The 15,190-nt window shown below is 34.4% G+C and overlaps 1 protein-coding gene across 4 annotated transcripts in view; it reads left to right on the top strand.

Moving 5' to 3' along the window:
* The window catches only part of SNX7 (sorting nexin 7), a 205,365-nt gene that overhangs the window by 31,482 nt on the left and 158,693 nt on the right, over nt 1–15,190 (top strand). For 2 of the 4 annotated variants that reach the window (XM_081025194.1, XM_081025195.1), the window contains exons 4-7: nt 333–497; nt 3,064–3,262; nt 8,555–8,754; nt 11,577–11,663. In XM_081025194.1, coding sequence (XP_080881320.1) covers nt 333–497; nt 3,064–3,262; nt 8,555–8,754; nt 11,577–11,663 — 651 coding nt within the window. The remainder of the gene's footprint in view (nt 1–332; nt 498–3,063; nt 3,263–8,554; nt 8,755–11,576; nt 11,664–15,190) is intronic. The other 2 variants (XM_081025196.1, XM_081025197.1) reach the window with 1 other exon arrangement.

The raw sequence follows: 15,190 nt of genomic DNA, 5'->3' as shown, positions 1-15,190 counted from the left end.
AGTTTATATTGTTTTTTTCCATAGAATAACTGCCATTTTTGTCTTGTGCATCATTAGAATGCCTAAAACCAAATTTCAGACCTTCATATTCAGTGTAATTCATTTATCTTAGAAACATTTGTTTTCAAATTTTTCAGTCTGCATACTGATTTTTTAACTATTGTAATATGTTGTTTGCCATTTTTGGTTTTAGCATTGTGAATTTTTAAAAATTATTTTTATAAGAAGTGATCACATGTTCAGATAGTGTTCTAAAAAGGAAAACTGTAGAATCTCATATAATGCTGTGCCACATCATGCTCAGATACTGTTTTACAATTTTTCCACCTTAGCCTTTGCCAGAAAAGTTTATAGTGAAAGGAATGGTGGAACGCTTCAACGATGATTTCATTGAGACACGTAGGAAGGCACTGCATAAATTTTTGAACCGAATTGCTGATCATCCAACTTTAACATTTAATGAAGACTTCAAAATTTTTCTTACTGCACAAGCACGGGTAAAGAATTTTGATTTATACTAATACTATATGTATAGTAGGTTGTATCCTTCCTCTTCTTTATGTTTATAAATCAGGCAACAGTGTCCTTAAATTAAGATGGATTTTAATGCAATGGAGAGATATTCTTAAGATTTAACTCTCTGTCAAATATACATGTAAGTATTTCAGAGCTCTTGTACCTTTTTCACATGTTACATACTCATATTTCTCTTGGTAGCTGATTTTTTTTTTTAATGTCAGGGTACTCTGCGCATATAGCCAATAGTGAACATACAGAAATATATTTCTTTTACTGACACTGTTTTGAGTAGTTATGGGTTTGTAAGTTAGGGCTTTCCAAGTTAAGATTAAAGTCTTTACTAAATGGATAGTTGGATGTATGGATGAATTGATGGATAGCTAGATAGATAACAATTTTCTTACTTTTCCTTCAATTATCTGTTGAACGCGGTCTAATTTCTAATATAGAAACCTTATATGTTCCTCTTATGTTTCTTTTCTTCTATGAAGATATAACTCATCAAGAAAGATAATGAGTAGGACAGTCAATATTAAACAATTACTGACCAATGTTGAATTTTGTATTTCTCAGTTGTTGCCAAAATCATAGAAGCTAAAAGTGGTTCATCTCAATTTTGACAGAGAGTCTTGCTGTCTGGAAGCCCTTTGTGACTTACGTGAAATGACTTTGTGGCCTGACTCCAGAACCTTAGAAGCTGTTAGAGACATTCTCTGCAGTCAACAGTTGCAGCACAGCTTGCCCACTGTGGCTTGTGCTGTCACTATAATGTTCACTCTATCAAATGATGCTGTGGCCCTCCTGGATGGATGTGTGGCCTGGTCAAGCTGGGCATCTGTTGTTATTTATACACAGAGTGATACTGACTTGGAAATAAATGTTTACTTTATATATATATACATATATATTACATATATATTATTATATATATTATATATTATATATTATATATTATATATTATATATTATATATTATATATATATAATATATATTCTATATATATTATATTCTATATATATTATATATACAACATACAACATACAATATTATATATATTCTATATATATTCTATATATATTATATATATATAGAATGTATATAATATTGTATATATATATTATATTATGTATATTATGTATATATATTATATTATGCATATATATATTATGTATATATATTATATATATATAGAATATATATAATATTGTATGTTGTTTATATATATATGTATATATATATATATATATATATATATATATATATATATATATACATATACACACACACATAGTGAAAGGAGTGGAAGCCATTATTCCATTCCATATAATATACATATATTATTTTGTGTAAGACATTCAGGAAAAAAACTGGAGAAAGTTAATACGTTATTTACTATGTGAGCAAATAACATGCAATACGGTTTTTATCTGTGGATTTCATAGTCAGCCTTGTTATATGTAGATTTTTTCTTGTGTATTACTCTTCAACTTTTATATGATCCCAAATCTATTTTCCCAAAGCACTACAACCATCCTCAGAATCTCTTGTCCTCCTTCTTGGTGTTTTTTAATATGTCATACTTCTGAAAGGATACTTCTGTGTAATGTATCTTTTATAGCAGTTTTTTCTGTTTTGCAACTCTGTAGCTATCCCTCCAGGTTAACTATAAAACAGCTAGCTACATATCTTATTAAAAATCTTTCTCTCCAGCCAGTTAGTGGAGGGGATGTTACAGTTTACACATTTCAATTAGTTGAGGAACTATGGTCAGGGGTATCTATTTACAAACTATCCTAGTGACTTTAAGAAGGCAAGGCAGGTTAGTGGTTGGCAATGAAGTCTCTGGAGTCATACTGCCTCGTCTCCAATCCTTGTCCACCACTTAATTGGTCTTGGACCTTGAGCAAGACCTTAACCTTCCTGTGCCTCTGTTTTCTTTCATAACATGAGAGTAATCATAGAAACTACTTCAGAGTGTTATTGTTGAATTCCATATATAAAAATGAGAGGTAGTACCTGGAACATGAAGTTTCAGTACATGTTTGCTGTTTTTATAACTAAAGAATTTCCCAATATTTTTTTTTAAAGGAGCTGTTTAGGCCCTGAGAAATCTTCTCTCAATCCGTTTTTTCCATTAAAGCCCTAATATAAAATGTAGATTACATATTCCGTCATCCTCTTGTCTTCTCCAGCATCTTCCTCTTGTTTATGGAGAGAAGCACAATTCTTTCCATGAACCCTTTTCTTTTAAAGATCCATGCTCTGAGGAAACACATGTGCATGTTTTACATGAGTACTTTGAAAAGGATTATAAGGGACACTGAGACTTAAAAGAACTGTACCCTAATAAAACTCATCTGCTTCAAACTAATATGAAAAATGATTTGTATAAGATATTTTTATTATCTTTATTTTATTCTTCTAATTAGGTGTTTTTTGTTTTTTTTTGTTTTTTGTTTTTTTTTTTTGGTAGTTGTTGGGTCTTAGAATATTGTTATTTGCTTGACCACAAGTATTTCATTTTTTTGTTTGTTTGTTTCCAGGAACTCTCTTCTCACAAGAAGCAAGGGCCAGGATTACTCAGCAAGATGGGGCAGACAGTCAGAGCTGTGGCATTGTCAATGAGAGGAGTTAAAAGCCGCCCAGAGGAGTTCATGGAAATGAATGACTTTATTGAAATATTTAGCCAGAAAATAAATTTGATAGATAAAATATCTCAGAGAATTTACAAGGAAGAAAGGGGTATGTAGAATCACTGAAATGTGACTTTAAAGTTGTTTAATTTCTCATGGCTTTTCACATTTGCTAGTGTAGTGAAATAACGTTAAGTTCAAGTTTCTTTTTGGTTCTTCCTTCGGATTTCCATCTCTCTGCTTCCAGTGCCTATCTGTGCTTGCATGCTGTTTACTTTACCCATAGTGCCCTTAGCATATAGTCATCGTTATTTTAAATTCCTGGTCTGACAGTCCCTGCATCCCTGTCATGTCTGGTTCTGATGCTTGCTCTGTCTCTTTAGATTGTGTTTTTTGCCTTTTAGTAAGCCTTGTAATTTTTTCTCGATAGCCCTCCACATGTACTGGGGAACAGTGTAAATAGGCCTTTGGTAGGAGGTATGGGAGAGGGGAGGTAAGCTACAGTCCTGTAATTAGATCTTAGCCCTTAGTGAACCTGTGGCTTTGGGCTGTGAACTTCACAAAAGTTCCTCAGACCTCCTTCCTCCTCTTTCTAGGGACAGGATTGCCAGAGTGGGCTAGAGCTGGGTATTTCTATTTCTCTAGGTCAGTTAGGGTCTGAAAACCCCGCCAGGTTAGACTCTGGTTAACTAGTTTTCCCTGAGGTCAGGCCTGGTTAAGAAGAACTGAGTGCTCTGGCTATTTCAAAAATGGTTCATTTCCCCTGTAGGAAGCAGGTATCATTTTTATCCAATATTTACTGTGGGAACCTCGTCAAGCTCCTAGAGGTACATCTCACAGTCTTGTGGGGGTCCTCCTCATGACTCGGTCCCCTTGGAGTTTTTACCTCTTAGAGTTGCCCACCCTGAGCCTTCAGCAACTTATCAGTTATAGTTACAATCTCCCTACCCCAGCATTGTTTCCAGCGGTGCTTTCTGCTCTTGAGTCTGTGCTCATTCCTTGTATTTGCCAACATTGTTTTTCCTTGTCTTTCCAACGTTGGGGGCAGCCGTTTGTCCTGTGTCCTCTCCTCTCTTGCAGTTCCAAGAAAAGTTGTTAATTTTTCAGTCTGTTCAGAATTTTACTTGTTGATAGGACCGAGAGGCGACCTCCAAGCTATTTATATGAGGGATCGCGTAACATTGAGTTAGAATTTTGCCTTCAAAGTGTGGCTCATGCCCAGATATATTGTGAAAATTTCTAATTCCAAATGACTTCGAAGGTAGTCCCCATTTGCTCTAATCAATCACTAGCTGCTTTTGTTCCCATTTATAATAATAGTGGTAAAGTGAGCCCTGAACTCAAGATTTTGGATGTAGTTGTACTAAGTTGGTCTGAGATGTTTAACATGGACCATAGATTGAAAAGTAAAGAGGTAATGGTTCAGGAAATATAGACTTACCGTATTTGCCGGCGTATAAGACGACTGGACGTATAAGACGACCCCCTAACATTTCCACTCAAAATACAGAGTTTGTTATATACTCGCCGTATAAGACTACCCCCTCTTCCGCACACCTTCCACACACCAAATAACTTTCAGTTTAAAATTTGCATCATACTTCTTTCTTTTGGCTGGTGCCATGATAGGGATGATAGGGGTTTGACTGGTCGACATTTTCTATGCTGTACTGTACAATGGTGCAGTATTGTGGTTGGCTGTTGGCTGTATACAAAGCCTGATTTGATTGGTCCCTGCTCCCTGTTTGCCCGCCCTGTCACTATAGCAGTCTGGTCCACCCTTGCATCAGCATCTCCCTGGGACCTCACTAGTGCGCAAGTGCGAGCTCTTCAACATTCTAACAGGCACCATGATAGCGCAAAATCGCGAATCTTCAATGCATATGTAAAGAAATATACGGTAACCTGAATTTACCACACTCGCAAAATCGCACACAGCCGACCATACACCCAGTATGGTATCGCGATTCGCGATTTTGCGCTATCATACTGGGTGTATGCTCGGCTGTGTGCGATTTTGCAAGTGTGGTAAAATCGCATAACAGCAAAATCGCATAACAGCCGAGCATACACCCAGCAGCGCTGCTGATGCCTGAACGGTATGTGGAATGAAGTGGGCGGGCATCGGGAGGCCACTATGGCACGGGGCAAGCACTATGGGCAGTCTATCTGAAGTGTACCTGGCGTATAAGACGACCCCCCCACTTGGAGGCATATTTTTCGGGGCCAAAAAATCGTCTTATACGCCGGCAAATACGGTATATGTTGGAAACTAGGTCCCTTTTCTTATTTTTTCTAGCACCATTTCCTTTCCCTATTTTCTTTTTTTTATTTAAATTTATAAATTAGACTGTATTCCATGATGTTTTTTTTTCTAATTCCATGATGAGTTTTTGCTAATTTGCTAATTACATTTACTTATATTTAAAAAATGGCTAAGTTGGAAAATATGTTTACTAATATAAATTGGTTTTAGAAATGAACTAATTAAAGTATATTGACGGCTTGTTTTTTTGGTGTTTTTTTTTATTTGTCTGTGTTACACATTCAACTGTAAGTTCAATCAGGACAAAAAGAGAAAACATTTGTTTTTATTTTATCTAGATAGTGCCTAACACATGGTGGGTGCTCAATTAAAATATTTTCAATGATTAACAAAAATAATTGAATATAAGTTGTGGTCATAGGAAAATCTGCTTATCAAGTATTGATTGGTTATTAAAAGAGATATAGAAAAAAATTGTTATAGCTGAATGTACATTCCCCTTTTTCTGTTTTCCTTTTCTGTGCATTGACACTTGATGAGGTCATTATTGTGAATGAACATAGTTGAATAGTTTGTTTTACAGTCTTCCTGCTCTGCCCTTGCATTTACCATTTGTCATTTTTTTATTATCTCAAAAAGCTAATTGTGTTAACTGGGTTCTGTGACTCCAATTCGGTCAAGTAGATTCTTGATGGATAGTTAAATGGGATAGCAATTCACAGAGGCTCCTGGAAACTCTTGATACTTAAGAATTTTATAATATCAATATGTTTTATATTTGATAGTGCAAGGGAATAGTGAAAAATCTTTGATATACTCTCATGTTTATGAAATGCTCAGAAGGAAGACTGGATTTTGTGAGAAACTTCATAAATTTGAGCTGTTATATTCAGGGAGTGAATGCCACTGGTCTGAACTTGAGGAATTTTTTGGTCTTTAGAATGTAAAGCCCACTTCTCAAGGTTCTGTTCAAAATGATGGAATGTTTTCTTTTGTAGCTTTCGGAGTCTAAGCTGTATAGGATATTTCATTCATAATCAAATCAAAGAATTTGATCATAACTACTAGTTTCTCTTTTTATTTTTTTATTCAGTATTTTTTTTATTTTTTTGAATTTGTTTTATTTGGTGTTCCCCAGTTTGTTTGACAAGTTTATATTGACCACATGTTGTGCTGTTTCTCTGTGCTGGAGATAAAGAAGGAATAAAATAGTACCTGTCCTTGAGCTCACAGTCTAGTGGGGGAAACCAATGTATTAACAGACAAGTTATAGTGCACCTCATTTAGTGTTTGCATACAAATGTGATTTGAGTGTTATGTATGCACAGTTTAGAATTTTAAGGAAGCTCTGTATTTTATTGATAAAAATAAATATTGCACGTTAAATGATACACATTGATACACACACACACACACACACACACACACAAATTGAGAAAGGCAATGAAGTAAGACATTTTATTTTCTAGAAATACTAGTTTAGTATGGCCATTTATTTAAAATACAGGATAGGCCTAGATCAGGAGGGCACAATTTGGAAGGGCTCTCTTGTGGTTATTAAACTTAATACCATCATTGGATGACAACTGTTATTTCCGTTGTTTTTAATTTTTTAAAATTCTTTGTTTTTAATTTTTTTAAATTAAAAACAATTTAAAAAAATTAAATTAAAACATTTTTAAAATATTTTTTTAATTTGCAACCTTTTGAAGTTTTAGTATTTTAATTTAGAGCAGTATAACATTGCAACTAGCCCTAATGAGTAGTTAGATGATCAAATATAGAGAATTTAGTTTTATTTATGTGGATATTAGGCAAAAAAATGCTGATTGGTCATATATTCTCTACCATAAAAAGCTATCTATCACTGAAAGTTGATAGTGTAAAAGCAAAAATGTAAAAATATTCAGATTTTTAAATCCAATTTTTTGAAAAAAATGGCTTATCAAGCATTGAATAGTCTTTTGTTATTCATTTATTCTTTCATTGATGTGAAAATATTTATTGAACACATTATGTATCAGGCTTTGAGATTAAAAAAGAATAAGACTCAGTTCCTGTTTTAAGGAGCATATGGGTCTAGGAGTATGTCACTTATGCAAGCAATCATAATAGAGTGGGATAATAGAAGTATAAAACTTTAATAAGCTTCAGTAGAAGTAGAGAATTGTGATAGGCTTATTGAGGACAAAGCATCTAAGAATCTTTTGGAACAGAATTGGAAGAGATTAATTTAATTTATTTAATTTAAGGGATTAGAAGTAGTTTGTCAGATGATAGAAATGATACAGGGCAAGGGAGAGGGATATGTGCAATGTTTGAGTTAGATATTCATGAGTGAGCAATTATTTTGGCTTAAATTAACATATCTTTGGAAGGGAATCTCGAGTTGGACATGCAGAGGCAAGGTAAGGACTGATCAGAAAGGACTTTATAATTCACCTATAAAGCTTTAGTGTTTATATATTGAGACAAAAATGGAAAGAGGGAGAATAGTTTAAAGTCCTTTGCAGTAGTGCATGTCAGAGATGCTGGTGACAGTGGCAGTGGGGATAAACAGGTAGGTAGATAGATAAACGGGTGGGTGGATGGATGGATGGATGGATGGATGGACGGACAGATGATAAATAGATAGATAATAGATAGATAGAAAAGATTAAGGTATATTGGGATTGCTGATTAACTGGCTCTGTGCAGGTGTGAGTGTAGAATGTACCCCAGACTTTTTGCTTAGATCCCTCGAAGCAATTACCATTAAATAGGATATGTAATACTATTTAAAAGGGAGAAAGAAGACAAGTTTTGTGTAGGTCATGTTACCTGTGCGACACTCAGGTGTACTTTGTTTGGCAGGCAGAAGTTCACGATAGACATGGTGATCATGTAATTCACCATCCAAGCCAGGACACTTTGAAAAAGGATGCTATTATTGATTACACCTGGATAGCAGTCGTTGAAGGACTAACCTGAGCAAACTGGGATGACCAGTTAACTTAATGAAAGATCATATCTAATTTCTTATGTTCATGTATAAGAACTTGGGCAAAACAATGAGAACAAATAAGTCCCTTTCTTATTGTCTGTAAATAGTGATCTTAAACACTTCTATAAATTGAAGAATTTAATCTTTTTTAGAATATTTTGATGAAATGAAAGAATATGGCCCGATTCATATTCTGTGGTCAGCGTCAGAAGAAGATCTGGTTGATACTCTAAGTGGTGTTGCCAGCTGCATTGACAAATGCTGTAAGGCCACTGAAAAACGGATGTCTGGACTCTCAGAGGCCCTGCTTCCTGTCGTACATGAGTATGTGCTTTATAGTGAAATGTTAATGGTAAGAACACCTAATTATACTTTTACCTTAGTCCCTGACTGACCTGATTATAAGCTTTATAAATGCAGTTTCTATTTCTGTTTTTCATCACTGTCCTTCTGTCCTAGGAGGATGCTTTGCATGTAGATGCTCAATGAATATTTGTTCACTGCACCAATGATTGGTGAGTGAAAGAATATATTAATAAAGATAGGAATATTCAACAGTAACAACAATTTATAAAATTATACATACATCTGAAAGACCCTCAGCCAAGATTTACACTGGGAATATAATTAGTTTTTTAAGCCTTTTAAAATTTTATTTTAAAATTTTTTAGCACTTTAGAAATTTCTTTTCCTGAAAGAGTTGCTTTCCCGCTTCCAGGTAGTATATTTGATCTAGCAATATACTTAGTATTATGTGGAAAGTCCTTGAGTAGGATCTTGATGTTTGTTCTGCCTTCTGGATGCTTCTAAAAAGAAATCCTTCAAATTAAAGTGTTTTTCTTTCACTATTTGAAAAGGCTTTTATTCCTCTTATATCAAAGTTTTGCATTTAACTGCCTCAGTTTAAGTTAAGGTTTCCAGATATTTGGGATTTAGCGATGCTATCTGCACAGCTAATGTTTTTCATCCAGCATTATCCTCTGCTCACAGTACCTTGAACAGTCAAACCGATACCCTCAGGTTTCAGTGTTTTAGGGTGGCGGTGGGGGGAGGACTCAGCTTACGTTCAAATATACCCCATTTCATCAGCCATTTATAACTGGAGTCATGGTTTTTGCTTTCATGAACTCTGATTTGAGGGATTTATTTTTTTTGCTTCTGTCTTGGTAAGAAAAGCTCTCTTAGTCTTTCAGCATGAGATCTACCTCTTTCATGCTTACCATATTGAGGTTTTCCTTTCACAGAGTCATTAAGTATTTTGTGGATATTTTAGGTTTCTGCTGTTACTTGACTTTATTGGGGTTGTCCATAGACAAATGCTTCTCACTTCCCGGAGGCCTCCCATGTTTCACAACTGAGGAGTCTCCTCTTTGTCTCCATCAAGTTCCTTGGCTGCATTCCATTGGTTTACTCCATTATTGATCTCCTCTCTGTGGCTGTTCAGAGATCTGATTTGTATCATTAAAAATAGTATATTATTTTTTCTTATTAGATGTTTTTTGCTTTTTTATGTCAAGATGGAAATTATACAGTTTAAATCATGCATTGTTAAAGGTGTGGAAAAATTGTAATAGCAGTTAGAAAGTATTACTTTTTAGGTCCTCATTTGATTGTGTTAATTTATAGACACCTAGAGTATAATCAGTAGCATTTGTGTTGCAGTTCTGGTTTTGTTTTGTATTGGAATGTTTTATTTAATGTGAGCTAAAATAATTAAAAGTATATGCCTTGACAAAATGATTACATTTGTATAATTTTTATTAGTTGTCCTATGAAGCAACCTCTTTCCTAAAATATTTCCACCTATATGAAGCACAGTACTTCACATTTATGAAAACAGACCTTAAATGAGACTAAATTGTAGTATGTGTCATTTGGGTTAGAAGAGGGAAGGGGTTCCTGACATAAATGGCCAACATTGAAGTAAACAGAAAAGAATTTGTGACAATCAGTTTAATTTTCTATTTATTTGTTTAAAAATGGGAGAAATGTTAATCTCTTTTGAATGTTTTAAGCATGTTTCCACAAACACAAAACTAGACCGAGTATTTTTCAGGATACTTTTTATCCTTAATGCCTTTCAGTTCTCACTCAAATACTATAGAGCCATCTTATGTGGCCTCCATTTAACTAATTTGTGTCCATGTTCTTCCCTTCCTCTGAAAATACCCCAAAGACCTGTATGCCATTAAGACCGTTCTCTTGTATGTCCTGTACTTCCATTCCCCCTGATTGAATTGTTTGCTTACCCAGACTAGTTTTATATTTTCTTAGCCTGTTTAGGCAACTCATGTCCATTATTACAATTTCATTGTTTAATTAATACTATGAAAACTAGTGAAAGATGATTACGAATAAAAAGAGTCCTTGTGCCCAGGAAGCCTAAGTAAAATGTCTTGTAAAAAAAGTGAGTCACCAAAGGAAAGACTAGCAGACATTATAAAAGATACAGATTAAATTCTTCATTCAAATTCCTTCAGAAGGGTGTATTAAGTTTACTAGCGACACTGAAACATGAAATCATGGTTATTCAAGAAAACAAGGTAGAACGCCTATCAGTCAAAGAAGAGACCATGATTTCTAATCAAAACCTTGGCTAATTGACTAATATTTATATATTTTAAGCTAAAATAAAATCTTAAGATGTGAATGCATACTTCAATTTTCTGATTCCCCACTGTATTTGACTGATTAACCATATCTTTGGAATCAGATAAAAGCGCTGCCAGTGATTGTAGATATTTTCAGGTGAGTGGCCCATGTGACCTCTTAACTATAATTAGTTTACACCAAAGCATATATTTTCAGTGTTCCCACTGATTTTTTATTTGTTTTGTTCTTTGCTCTTTTTGAAGATAGGTACATGCCTAGAGTACTCCATCAAAAATTGTAAATAAAATACTTAAACCAGTAAGATGTGCATTGGGAAAACTAATACTAAAGGATTTATGAAGAAAACGCTCAAATATTTGCTTTCAGTTTAGCTTTTAGAGATTAAAAAGTATTGGAATGTTTTATTTAATGTGAGGGGACATATTTATTTAATGTGAGGGGACATAATGTGTCATTATGTCCCCAAATGAATGATGACTTGGGTAAGAGATTCTATTTATATTCTGAAATGCATATTTTTGTTATACAAAAACTATTAAATCTCTGTGTTTTAATATGAAGGGTGTTATGAAAAGAAGAGACCAAATACAAGCAGAACTGGATTCCAAAGTTGAAGCTTTGACCTATAAAAAGGCAGATACTGATCTGGTAAGTTTTAAGTTTATTGATATAATTACATAGAATGTGTTATCTAAAATATTTATTAGCAATGAAGAGCTCCATCACATGCTTGTTTTTAAGCATTCAGCAGAGGATACTAAAATTTCTCCCCCAAATCTATTATACATTGAGAACCTAGCAAGTCTGCAAGCTTAACAATGACACTTTTCTGCCCTTCTGTCTTACGTTGTCTCTTACAATGAGTAAAATATGAAATTCATTTTTTTAAATTTTTTTAATTAGTGTTTGAAGAAGGTATGGAAAGTACCTAGCATTGTTCTAGATGGTTAGTAAGTACTCAGTATATAAATCCACTCTTTTCTAGTTTTATAAGACATTTATACAAAATAAATTTGTGTTCCTATACATTTTTTCCTAGTTATTATAAAAACCTTTACAAAGGAGAAGTATCTTTGTTTTCAAGTTTAATTCTTTTCTTAAAATACTTTTTAATTTTTTTTAAAGGAGGGTGCAGCTCACAGTGACCCATGCAGGGATTGAACTGGCAACTTTGGTGTTATCAGCACCTTGCTCTAACCAACTGAGATAACCGGCCACCCCTTAAAATACTTTTTTAATTGAAATTTCAAACGTAAAATGAGGTCCAATGATATAATGGACTCTATGCCTGTCACTGGACTTCATTAGTTCCCAATATTTTGCCCAACTATTTTCATCTCTTTTCTCACTTTTTTCCCCTGAAGTATTCTAAAGGGACACTCTTTTGTTCCAAGCATTATGTTATTATTCCAGACATGATATTATCAACTACAATATTTTAGTATTTATATTTTATTGTCTTTGCATATTTTCAGAATAATACTATCAGAATAGAATTAGTATTCTCATTTTAGAATTGACAAAGAGGCTTGGAAGATGGAGTAACAGGGCCAAGTTCTACGGTTCTTGAAACAGAAGTGGGGTTGGGGGAAATGGTAGCATATGATCCCCAGAGATCATGCAGTATCTCAGAGAGCAAGTATCAAATGGGAAAAATTGATTGTTGCTTAGTTAATTCTACTGAGTTTTCTACGAAAGAGACTTTAATTTTTTTGAAATTATTATTATTTAAAGATTTAGGTTACTATTGAATACACACATGGCAGATGAGCAGGGGAGTCTCTGAAACTCCCATTGTTATCAGTAGTATTATCAGTAGACTCGGCCTACCTTTCCCTGCTTTAATTTTTTTTCCTAGTTTAATTTTCTAGCACAAGATATGATTTCATTACAGTTTTTCTTTATATTATCTTTCCTTCTCTCCTTGTCTATAATCTAAGCACCTTAATGGCAGGAAATTTTTATTTGTTTCCTGATTTGTTCTCAGCCCCTAAAACAGTGCTTGGAACTTGGCGGTCACTTCAATAAATATTTTGTGAATGAATGAATGAAAATCACAATGACTGCTATGATTCATAAAAAGGCTTGAAACGAGACGTCTACAAAAATCAGTGTGTAAAGCACTGAGACGTCACTAAAAAGTTACTGAATTAGCCTCATCTTTCTTGACTGTGTTTATTTTTCTGACTCAAGTTCATTCTCCTGAATGGACTGTGGATGGGGAGTTGGGCTGCTGTGGACAGAGTAGGAGAATAGAGTCTGGGAGAGAGAATAACAGAAAGTGTATAAGCAGTACAACTAATGCTCACGGGAAAATCATCTTTGCTTTTACCGCAAAATGAGGAAAATAGAGAGGAAACCCAATATTAACTTTCTTCGTTCAGTGAGCTGTGTGTGTGTGTGTGTGTGTGTGTGTGTGTGTGTGTGTGTGTTTAATTTAAAGAGTCAACTGGAAGGAACAAAAAAGTGTGGGCACATGTACAGAAATTATATCTATTGAACTGTAGGATTTTTATTTGTTAAATACTTTTTAATGATATTGAAATTACTGATTACATAAAATTTTGCCCTTGAGTAAATACTGGAAAAAGTAAATTATTTTAAAGTTTCAGGAGAACGCGAAAGTGGCTTAAAAACCAAACACCTGTTCAGAGTGGCTTATATTCATATTTCAAATGGAAAGGAAAAGTAGTTGGAATTATTCCAACCACAAAAACACATGAAAAAATAGCTTGGGCCCAAATACGGCTAGGCTTTCCCAACTTAACTAAAAAAAAAAAAACACACCATTTTCTTTCATTTGACTTGCAAATATTTTGTCTTTTGCTCTATTAAAATTTCCTTGATACTCCATTATAGCTTAATGATCCATCTCTATTTATGATTCCATTTTTTGTGTTTGTGTCAGGTCCACTACAAAGTATTTTTTACCTAGTTAGCTGTTATTTTGTAAGATTGGAGAAATTTGAAACTCCAATTATCTGCATTATATTCTCTAAGATACTTGTAATTAACTATGCTTTGGAACAGACTTATGTTAACAGAGACATTGCAAGTATTTTTTTGTTACCCATCAAAACAGATTCTTCCTAAAATGCATAGGGACTAGTTTCATGATTTGTGAATGGTACCATTTACATTTTCAAGCAGTTTATTTGTTTACAGACCTCCCTTCAAAATCCCTATGTCTTATGATGGTGTCTTTCGGAGAAACCTTCCTGGGTTACGCTCAAAATGAACTTGACATGATTGGTCACAGAACAACGGAAGGGAAGTTGCTTAGAAATTTTCAGAATAGGGTCACCATGGAAACGCGCCCTCGTGAGGTCCTTCTAAGGAGCCATCCTTTGCAGTCACCATGGCGACTCTTGCAGAGAACTGAATATAGCAATCTAGCGTGGTTGTTTACCATGGCAACTCTAGCAGGGCTCTTTGGAGACAACCCTGGGGCCATTTCTATGGAGACCCACTGGGGCTGCCTTCACATACTCCATCAACTCACCTTTGGGTGACATGCTACATGCAGACTCAGCAAAGCAACTTGTAATGAGAAGGTTTTTGAAATGAAGCTCTCCCAAGAAGGGCAAAGACTAGGGTAGTTATAATTATAAGGTGGAAATATAGCAGTGATGTAACATTCCAGAGGTCATGTTGGACATACCAGGTGAACTTTATGTGGGCTTCGTGTCATGCAAATACGAGGCTCTGGTCTTTCACCTTGCCTGTAACTTTGTATATGCGATAAATTGGCAGTAATGGCATTATTGTAGCTTTTTCTCATCACACAAATATGCCCACAAAAGTTATGTGTTTTCCTGCAAACTAAAATATGTTTTAGAGTGAATTTCTTGATTTGTTACCTGGATGGTTATAAAAGCAGCTGCTTCTTAGAGTTTGTGGTTAGTACTTCTTATCTCACAATAATAAAACTAATGGATTCAAAAAACCCGAACTTAGTAGAGACTTTCAGAATATTCATTTGAAGGTCAGTTTAGCTGTTCATTTAGAGTTTTGTCCTAGGCCTTGGAATTAGACCTAGGATCAAATCCTAGCTCATTTGCTGGTTAAGTCTGTGACCTAGGACACATTTTTTAGTTTCTTTTAGTCTCATTTTATCATGTAATTTGGGGAAATTATTTAGTACCTTTGTAATAGGCTTATTTAAGGATTAAATG

Source organism: Rhinolophus hipposideros, assembly GCF_964194185.1.
Source record: "Rhinolophus hipposideros genome assembly, chromosome: 19".
NCBI lineage: Eukaryota > Metazoa > Chordata > Mammalia > Chiroptera > Rhinolophidae > Rhinolophus > Rhinolophus hipposideros.
The sequence above is the reverse complement of the archived record's forward strand: the minus strand, read 5'-3'. Positions and strand labels throughout refer to the sequence as shown.